The sequence below is a fragment of the Heloderma suspectum genome, chromosome 6 (genome assembly GCF_057233095.1).
Source record: "Heloderma suspectum isolate Gila_16-S chromosome 6, 16-S_ref, whole genome shotgun sequence".
Lineage (NCBI taxonomy): Eukaryota > Metazoa > Chordata > Lepidosauria > Squamata > Helodermatidae > Heloderma > Heloderma suspectum.
The window spans coordinates 64,017,943-64,028,498 of record NC_139463.1 but is presented as its reverse complement, the minus strand read 5'-3'; the positions used below and the strand labels follow the sequence as shown (position 1 = coordinate 64,028,498).

Here is a 10,556-nt window from a genome sequence, read left to right as displayed (position 1 = left end):
GGGAACATGGGCAGGAGGGTGCTGTTGCTCTCCTGTCCTGCTTGTGGGTGTCTGTGGGCAGCCAGCTGGCCGCTGCGTGAGCAGAATGCTGGACTAGATGGACACTTGCTCAGATCCAGCAGAGCTATGTTCTTATTTATTCCATTTATATCCCGCCATTTTTTCCTCTTGCAAGGAACCCAAGGCGGCTTACGTTCTCCTCCTCCTCTCCATTTTATCCTCACAACAACCCTGTGAGGTGGGTTGGGCTGAGAGCCTGTGACAGGCCCAAAGTCACCCAGTGAGCTTCCATGGCCGAGTGGGGACTAGAACCCGGATCTCCCGGCTCGCAGTCCAACGCTCTCACCACTATACTACACTGGCTCTTATGACCATGATAACTTACTACTAGATAACATACATAGTACATTTTATTGTTCTGGCACGGGACTCATTCGCCCCTCAGCGCCATTTCCTCCCCCGTGAGCCGAAAGCGCCAAGATCCCTCCGCCCCTTTCTCCCTCCCGTTCGGGGGGGGGGGCGGCGCGGTAGTTGTGGGACGGTTTATTTTTTTAAAGTATTTTGAACGCTCCAGTTTTGTCCCGATTGGCTGGATACAGCCCCCGCCCCCGCCCCCTTCCTTCGTTCTCCCTACCCGCTTAGCTGTTCCCAGCGGCGATTGGTCCGCCTGGAGGAGAGGCTGGCGGCGATTGGTCGGGCCGCGTTTGAGCGGGCTGAGGCGACGCTTTCGAAGTCCGCCCGGGTTTAACGTCTCTCCTCACGGCCTGCGCGCTGCTTTACCTCAGGAAAGCGACCGGCCCGCGCGCGAGACGGGCACCGGGCGTCGAGCGCGGGCGGGCGGACGCAGCACAGCCAGCCGCCTCCGCGTTGGCTCTTCTTTTCGTCGCCGACTGCCCCCCCCCGCGACCCCCGTACAGCTCGGCAGCGCGCACTTGGGGCCGTCAGACCCCCCCCCCCGCCACGGCTCCCTGCTTTCCCGAGACCCTCGAGTTCCCCTGCTCGCCTCTTCCCCGCGCGCTCCCAGTCTACGATGGATCTCGACGAGTCCTTTTCCCCGCTCAAGGTGAGTCTTTCGCCCCGAACTCCCTTATTCTCCTCTTAGGCTGCGACCCTATGCGTGTTTAGACAAGAGAGAAGTCCTCCAACTCCCAGCATTCCCCAGCCAGCATGGCTGGCTGGGGAATGCTGGGAGTTGGAGGACTTCTCTCTTGTCTAAACACGCATAGGGTTGTGCTCTTAATCGTCCTCCCAACCCTAGTTAAAAACAGCAAAAAAAACCCCTCCCCTTGTTTATCCACCCCGTCGTGGTCCCATGTTTTCCCCCCTTTTAAGGCGGCAGCTTTCCAGGGTTTCAGGCAGGATTCTTTTCCTCACCCTACCTGGGGCCTTCTGCGTGCAAAGCATGGGCTGTGTCGCGTCGAGCTATGGCCCCTCCAGCATAGGATTGCGCCCTAGATCTGGATCCAACCCAATATGTTTAATCTAGATGGGAAGGAGGTTCCATTCGGAAGAGCTAAAGGGTGCAATCCTATGCATGTTTAGACAGAAGAAAGCCCTACAGCTCCCAGCATTCCCCAGCCAGCTATGTCGACAGTAGTGGGCTAGATGGACCCATGGTCTGATTCAGTACAAGGCAGCTCCCTATGTTTTGGCAGGAAAATAGTCCTACAGCGATGCTGGCTGGGAAATGCTGGGAGTTGTAGGACTTTTGTCTAAACATGCATGGGGTTGTGCTCTTAATCGTCCTCCCAACCCCAGTTAAAAACAACAACAAAATCCCCTTGTTTATCCACCCCCTCGTAATCCCATGTTTTCCCCCTTTTTAGCTATGCTGGCTGGGAGTTGGAGGACTTTCTTCTGTCTAAGCATGCATAGGATTGCGCCCTTTAGCTCGTAATCTTTTCCGAATGGAGCCTCCTTCCCGTCTAGATTAAACATATTGGGTTGGATCCAGATCTAGGTCACAATCCTATGCTGGAGGGGCCATAGTTCAATGTGACAGAGCCCATGCTTTGCAGGCAGAAGGGCCCAGGTAGGGTGAGAAAAGAATCCTGCCTGGAAAGCTGCTGCCAATCAGTGTCAACAATACTGGGCTAGATGGACCCATGGTCTGATTCAGTGTAAGGCAGCTTCCTATGTTTTGAAAGGAAAATAGTCCTGCAGCTCTGAGCATTCTCCAGCCAGATTGCACCTGAAAGCACTAGCACTCCACACTACAACATTTTGTTGCAGTTCCCATTGTAACCCCTGTTGTGGTTTTTGTTTTTCTGTTTAATTCTTAGTAGCGGCATGGTTTGGCACAGGGACCGTGAAGCATCTTATCAGAAAGGAAAAGCTGAGAGGCACAGAAATTCCCAGCTGCAGACTGCCCTTCAGCAAATCAGGATAAAGAAATTTGTAGGAACACATAACTTTCCAGACACAAATGACTATGCATGTTCAGACAGAAAAAAACCCTACTATTCCCTGCAGGGATGACATGCATAAGATTTTTAGGGTGCAATTCTATGCATGTTCAGACAGAAAAAAGCCCTACAATTCCCAGCATTCCCCAGTCAGCTGGGAGTTGTAGGACTTTTTTCTTTCTAAACATGCGTAGGATTGCACCCTTAGTCATACTTGGTATAGACCCACTGTCCCATAGATTTTCCTGGGTCTGCTCTAAATATGGCTGAATCGCAGCCTTGCCCATTCTGGTGTTTTCAAGATGTGCTGGACTACAACTCCCAACATCCCATGTCACTATGCAGGTTGAAGCTGATGAGAGTTGTAGCCCACATCTGGAGGGCACCAAGTTGGGGAAGGCTGATATAAATGTGAGCATCTGTTGGAGGAGTGTCTGTAGCTCACTAGAAGAGCACATGTGTTGTATGCAGAAAGTCCTGGGTTCAATTTCAGATAACTCCAGTTCTATAAAGGATGAGGTAGCAAGCGATGAGAAAGATGTCTGCTGGAGAGTCAGTGCCAGTCGGAGCAGACGATGCTGGTCTTGATGAACAAAAAGGCAGCGTCCCATATTCCTGTGCCTTTGCCCCAAAGAGCTCTGTGTGGCATACATGTTTCTGTTCTCTCTTCCCCCTTCCACCCCAGTTTTTATCCTGCAGACAAAACCATTGAGGTAGGTTAGGCTAAGAAACAGTGGGTGGCCCAAGGTCACATAGTATATATGTATATGGATACTATCATTTATTTGGAGTAAGCATTATTCAAAACAGCATAAAATATAGAAAATAAACAATAAATTGCGGCATGAAATACTGCAGCAGCAAAAATCAATAGCCTTTTATTTGAAGGCATGTGTGACCTGGTGCCTAAAGCTTAACAGGGTTGGTGCCTGGTGATCATGGGAAAAGAGTTACATAAGTGAATTGCTATCACAAAGGAGGACCTGTATCCAACAGTCACCTGTCTAAATTCCCAAGGTAGGGGCACCCAGAGAAGAGCCTCCAAAGAAGGTTTCAACATCAAGGCAGGTTGAATGATAACCAAGAGCGCTTTAGATACCCAGTTTTCAACACATGAGTGGCTTTAAAGGTCAACACAAGTACTTTGGTGCCTGGAACACCAAGCCAGTGGAGATTGTTTACCACGGGTAATATATGTTCCATGTGCCTAGTTCCAATCAGTAATCTAGCTGCCATATTTTATACCAGTTGAAGTTTCTAAGTGGTTATCAAAGGCAGCCCTGCATACAAGCACTGCAGTAATCTAATCTGCAAAATATGTATATCCTTGATTGCTATCTCACAATTCCCAGTATATTTAATTCATTCTTTGTTTATATTTGCTTTCCCTTCATCTTAGCTCTCTTCCCAATTATTCACATAACTCCCATTTCTGTTAAAAGTCTACCACCAGTGCCACTGCTCTACGCTCCTCTACTTAGCCCCATTTATTTATATTTTTACTTCATTACCTCAGTCCCATCATGTTCTGTAAAGTCCCCCACCCACTTCAATATTGAGTGGAGGGGGGAGAGAAAAACGTCCGACTGATTTACATCCATCATTTAAAAATTGGTGTTTTCTAACCTCCAGTATATTTCTCACTTCGGATGTATAAGTTTTCTTTCTGTTTTTCCTGGGTTCGAGAAAAGTCTTGCTCATTTTTCTCCCCTCTAAATGTTCCTTGCTGTAAGTATGGGGACATTGGAGGGAGCATGGGATCATGGTTGGGCAACTGGGCAGTGGGACATCTGAACTTGGTCTCTTGTCATCCTTGAATCTTCCAACTGCAATGTTGAGGTTATGTTAAGTCTCCCCCTCCCTCCCCCTGGCCATCCATGGTACCTTTTAGTCTGGAGGGATTAGCTCCCTAAAATATAAGAATATATGAGGTGTGCTGGATCACATTTAATCTGGCATCCTATTTGTAACAGAGGCCAAACGGATTTATCTGGGAAGCCCACAGACAGGGTATGAAGGCAGTTTGTATGTCTGAACCATCCGATGTTCAGAGGCAGCATGGAGGCTAGTTTTAGGTATTGCAGTTATAATAGTCATTGACCCAGTTCCGATGGTACAACAGCCCAGGGTTTTTTTTAAAACCTGTGGTTTTTTTTGTGAACGAAGCAAGCAAGTGTGCTGGTTCCCACAGCCTGATCGCTCCAGCTGCAAGTGGGAGAAGCAAAGCAACCCACAGACACCCTATTAAGCATGATATCTGAACCAGGATTTCTGGGTTGTCTCTCCTCCAAGAGCCCAGAAATCCCATTTCACACGACTTGCTTAACAATCCAGGGATAGGGTATTTCTCGGTTGTTTATTTCCATGGAAGCAGTTGAGCAGCAGGAACCAGTTTGCTCCTGCTTCATTCACAACAATCCTGGGTTGTTGCGATGTCAGAACCAGCCATTAGATTAGCACAACCATGTAACTCCTTTATCTTATTTTAATTCCTTCATTCAAAACTATAGCTTGGGCTTGTATTCACATTTTCTGTGCATTTTCATTTCCAGCCTAGCCTTTTATTGCAGGCACCCACCTAGCTAGTCTTCCTTGCAGACTGTTTCATCATGATGGTTTTATTTTTCTTCCATTCAGGCAGTGGACGCAAACCCCAAAGTGGGTAAGATCAAGAATGAGGATCCAAAAAAGAGATTGTCTGTCGAAAGAATCTACCAGAAGAAAACCCAGCTGGAGCATATATTGCTCCGCCCTGATACATACATTGGCTCTGTGGAACTAGTGACCCAGGTAAAAAGTTTTTATTTGGGGAGCTGGGGTAGAAACTGACTGTTCTTGCACTAACTTTGAATAAGCTTTTCAAGTTATTTCTGCTAATTGCAAAGGAAGTTCTAGTATCACAACACAGCTTAACTAGACTATTCTCATTGGGGGGATTGTGAGGGTGGGTTCTACACTACTGATCTGTCTTCCAGGTGTATGGCATCTCGTGCTGGCTCCAATCAGCCCATATGGCTAATGGGAACACTGGGCAATGCTGGCTTCTTGTGCTCCCTTAAATTGATGTCATCGGTAGAGTAAAAATACCTGCTTTTTCCTGAGAAACTTACTTCACCGCTAGTTGTGCATTCCAGTGTTCAACTTAAAGTAAGAGATGCCAATATCTGGGTGAACCAAGTTACTGCTTCATCAGACAAGTTACATTAAGCTTCCAGTCTATGGAGTAAATGGGCCAGTTTGCACGACATGCCAAGTTCATCGTGAGTTAAATAACCCACAGTGAGCCCAGTATATCATGTGAACCAGATCAGTGTCACCCATGGGGCTTCCACCTGTGACTCGCAGCCACTCTACCCACCCCATGCTGCAATTGGTCTTTTTAAAAGCCTCCATTGGTACCAATAGAGGCATTTTTAAAAATTGCCATGGGAAGGGGCATTTTTAGTACATGTGGGATGCTGCTGCCCACTTTCAGCGAGAGTGGGGGGCTTCCCACCTCTGGCATGCAGACCCCTGGGAGCTTGCTTGAAAGGGAATGTGGCCTCAGGCCAAGAAGGGTTCCACACTCCTGAATTAAATAGTTGGCATTCTGTGTCTATGCTGCAGTTGTTTCTCTGACTTCCATCCTTTCCTTCTCTTGCCATTCTAAAATGGTTTCCAGTCCTGCAGTGCAAACTACTTGCTATTCATGAATTCACTTTAGTAGAAAATAATGTTCTGTAGCTAAGCTGTTTTTGAAGCCATGAATGAAACTTCACTACTTTTTAAAATTATCTTTTCAGCAAATGTGGGTGTTTGATGAAGATGTAGGACTGAATTGCAGGGATGTCACCTTTGTACCTGGCCTGTATAAAATCTTTGATGAAATTCTAGGTATGTTGAAATGATGTAGATGAAATAGCTTTGTGGTGAAGAACAACGTTAGGTATTTTATAGGCATATGTTTTAGTCCCATTTGTTGATGCATGCGACGAAATACACAGGGATTGCAATTGAGTTAAGGTTGATGTGGTGAACTCTCTAGTTTGACCACAGGCTTGGTGCTTCAATGACTTGCTATCTCAGCCTCATTTGTAAAAAGGCTAACTGCGGTTAACCGGATGGGGTAATTGGGACTTCTTGGGTCAAGGAATTAAATGATAAGTACTGGCCTGTCACTAACCAGCTGTACATTTTTCTCCATTTTAGTTAATGCTGCGGATAACAAGCAGAGAGATAAGAACATGTCCTGTATCAAGGTTACAATTGACCCGTAAGTTTTGTTCCGGCTTTTATTTTGCATTTCTTAGCTTCCTCAAGCATTGGTGTATGCTGAGGATGGGGATGTGTGTTTCATCCATCTGAAATGAAATCTGTGCTCTACTAGAATTCTACTTTCAGAGCACTGTAGCCCGCTTGAATTGTTAACGTGTTGGCAGGAGACTGTGCCAAAAGGCTGTAAGCATCAACTGCAAACTTGAATTGCATGACATCTCTTTCCATAATGACCTCAGGAAAGCAGTAGCACCGGTGAGGTTGGCCATGGCTATGGGCCTGTTATGCCGTATTACTTTTATAAAGGGGAAGAATCACCTCATGTCATCTGTATCATAATGTCAGGCTATAAATGCTGGGGGAATCCAAACAAATCAGTTAGTGGTTCCTTTTTAGTAACCTATTTATGAATTGCAGGCTTAGATTGCTTGGGCTCCCACTGCTGTCCGCTGGACATTCTGCATGCAGAATTTGTACATAAGGATAGATGGCTTTCATGTTGGTTATTTAGTGACTATATTAATTCTAAGGATAAGTAACTAAGGGAGCGATCCTATGCAGATAGACGGCCGCCTCCAAACTCGGAGGCGACTGCCTATCCAATGCAGGGCGGGAGGAGTGCATCTCCGCACTCCAGCTGCCCTGCATTTGTGGCTAGACCGCCAATTTTGGCTGTCTAGCCGTAGGACCTCGGAGCGCAGCATAGGGAGGGCAGATGACACATTGGAAGTGTTATACCGGCATTTCTGAATGCCACACCTCTGGGAACGCCCTCTTTCCCCCACTCTGTGTTGCTCTTCCAAGTGTGGAGTGCATGGACAATCCACGCTGCCTATGAGGGGGAGGGGGTGGGAAGGCGGTTCTCTGGGAACCAGCCAATCCTATGGCCATCTAACTGCTTGTCTGGCGGCTGTAGGATTTTGCCCTAAGGAAAATTTAAGAAAGGTAATGGCATTATATAACAATGCTATCAGACCAATGATCCCTGTGAGAATACTTGTAAAGCAATTTGTACTGTAAAATCTGTAATTTTTAAAAGCTGTATTTTTGAGAAGAGTCCAGTAAAGTACTGTCAAACAACCTGAATTGCAAAAAATGAAATAAAAATAGACTTTATCATAGACATGATAAAAGCTGTACTAGTAAACCAGAAGTCCAGTAGTAGATTTGTAGCTGAGGATTGTCTGTCATTGGGTGAATAAGGATCTTATTTTGGGTCTGTAGAGATGAGAAATTTCTGAAACTAAGGGGCTGTGGGGAAGAGTGCTGAACAGCTCTTCTAGGGGGAATATGGAATTAATTCTATGAATAGTGTGGCTTTACCTGTTCTTGGTTCATAAAGGGTTTGGTTTCTCTTTCTAGGGAAAATAACACAATCTCTGTGTGGAACAATGGAAAAGGGATTCCTGTTGTAGAACACAAAGTAGAGAAAGTCTATGTGCCAGCTCTTATTTTTGGGCAGCTTTTGACCTCCAGCAACTATGATGATGAGGAGAAGAAAGTAACAGGTTAGAGGAAAACTTTGATAGGAATTATTAACCAGCCTAGAGGTGACTCTGAAGCTTGAAAATATGTTTTAAGGAGACAGCCTCTTTCAAAAATCTTAACTCTGCCTTTGCAAGGAATCTTCATTAGTTGGAGCTGAAGCTTCACAGTTTGCATTTCTGTTGCATTCAAGATGGGAATGAGCACAAAGTCAGATCTTTGTTCCGTCCAGGAAGGTAGTCGGATATGGAGACTCCAACCTATCCCATGCTAGCAACTGCTGGCAGCATAGGACAGTGAGGGTGATCCAGTGAAACATGATGTAGAAATTACCCATATATGGGGGGATTGTTGGTATTTTCGGGGTTGGGGCGGTGGATTTAAGGTTTGAATGCTTGGTTTAAGTTCCATTTGAAGTAAAACCGGATGCCTTCTTAAAGCTGCAATCCTATGCACACTTGCTTGAGAACAAGCCCCAATGAACTGAATGAGGCTTATTTCTGAGTAAACATGCCTAGAATCAGGCTGTATACCTCCTAAACTTTACAAAGTTTTGTTGTCTGTCATTAGCCTGACTTGTTTCCCATTGTTCCAGGTGGCCGAAATGGTTATGGAGCAAAGTTGTGCAACATCTTTAGTACTAAATTTACAGTGGAAACTGCATGCAGAGAATATAAGAAGCTCTTTAAACAGGTATGGGGGATCTTGTAAGCATAATAATGATTTTGTTGTTTTAAGATGCAGGGCCCGAAGGCTATATACTTTTTATACCACCTTCTAAGTTTGTTCCACATTTGCTGGAGGTCCAGGCATCGGTTTGTCTGCAGTTCTAATTGTTGTGCTTGTATATCTTCATTACTTACTGAGAATCACAAGATGGCTAAGTTAAGGGAGTTGAGCCAACAAGCTGCATACTGTGCTTCTTCTCTGCTTAGGAACTATCTACTGTAGGTAAAATAATTTATCTGTATGTTTCAGTAGCTAAAATTTCTTAATTGCGCTCAATTTTCTATCTCAGACTTGGACTGATAATATGAATAAGGCAGGAGAGATGAAATTGAAGTACTTCGATGGTGAGGACTTTACATGCATCACTTTCCAGCCTGATCTGTCAAAATTTAAAATGACCACACTGGACAAAGACATTGTGGCTCTAATGTCTCGCAGAGCCTATGATATTGCAGGATCAGCTAAAGATGTCAAAGTCTTCTTGAATGGAAAGAGGCTACCTGTGAGTGAATTTTTTCTTGCCCTTTTTGGCATTGAGTTGTTGGCTTGGGACTTGGGAGAACCAATCTAACTATATGCAGATTCTGTCGTCTGACTCCAGCCCTCTTCACCTTGCTTGTTAACAACCAAATCAGTAGTATTTCCTAAAGGTTGCTGTAAAGTGATCTGCCTGTCTCTGTAGGTCAAAGGATTCCGCAGCTATGTAGATCTGTATGTAAAGGACAAGCTGGATGAAACTGGCAATCCATTGAAAGTTATCCATGAAGAAGTGAATGGCCGGTGGGAGGTGTGTCTAACAATGAGTGAAAAGGGCTTCCAGCAAGTTAGCTTCGTCAATAGCATTGCTACAACTAAGGTAACTAGTTGCGGAGGTGTAGTCTGGCTACTCTGAATTTGTCTTGTTAATTGTTTAGAAATCAAGGGCAACGTGGAAAACGTCATTGAAGGAAGAAACCATCTTTCTCATTTGGTAGCTAATATGTTTCTAAAGTAGACCATAAGACTTCAGTTATACAGTTCTTTCCAAAAGCTGCAAAGTCTGGTGGTGGGGTGCTGCATTGGCATAGCCAGAAATGTCCATGCTTGCACCTGTAAACTTTATTTATTTGTTGGTTTGATTTGTACCCATTCTTTCTACCAAAAAATGGGACTAGGTGGCTATTTATTTACTAATGATACCATATAAAACATAATGAAATCACAAGAAAAAACAACCAAGGAAGAGTTTTCATCTTGATAGGTTCAATGTGCAGACCATTTTGAAATGTTTTCTAAAATAGGCCAAGGCATTTTGCCAGATCTTTCCATGGGATATTAATTAAACTAAAAATATCATCTAACTCCCTCCCCCACCCCCGGTTATTCTGTTATTTTAGTCCTTTGAAACTTATTTTATAACATGAGAATTTATGAGAACATAAGCGAGGAATTTAAGCAAGCTGGCAAAGGTCCTATACCTTTTTCAATTGAAAACACTTGAGAAATAAACCTTACCAAAACTTAAGCTCTTGAGTCAAGGTAAATCAGTTTAACCCAGTATGAATATGGAATAAATCTTCCTAGTACATAAAATGGTGTAATTCAGCATAAGTGCTGGATAGAACTCAAAATGCATTTTAGACCACTCATGATTTTAGAATTTTCTACAAACCAAAGCCCCTTGCATGTTCATAACCCATTGTA

The 10,556-nt window shown here is 44.7% G+C and overlaps 1 protein-coding gene across 2 annotated transcripts in view; it reads left to right on the top strand.

The window, feature by feature from the left end:
- The first annotated feature begins 695 nt into the window (after window positions 1–695).
- Window positions 696–10,556, top strand: part of TOP2A (DNA topoisomerase II alpha) — a 43,292-nt gene continuing 33,431 nt past the window's right edge. For both annotated transcript variants that reach the window (XM_084804605.1, XM_084804604.1), the window contains exons 1-8: window positions 696–1,063; window positions 5,043–5,195; window positions 6,188–6,278; window positions 6,594–6,657; window positions 8,022–8,167; window positions 8,740–8,837; window positions 9,163–9,375; window positions 9,556–9,729. In XM_084804605.1, the coding sequence (XP_084660731.1) occupies window positions 1,031–1,063; window positions 5,043–5,195; window positions 6,188–6,278; window positions 6,594–6,657; window positions 8,022–8,167; window positions 8,740–8,837; window positions 9,163–9,375; window positions 9,556–9,729 (972 nt within the window). In that variant the 5' untranslated portion in view covers window positions 696–1,030. The remainder of the gene's footprint in view (window positions 1,064–5,042; window positions 5,196–6,187; window positions 6,279–6,593; window positions 6,658–8,021; window positions 8,168–8,739; window positions 8,838–9,162; window positions 9,376–9,555; window positions 9,730–10,556) is intronic.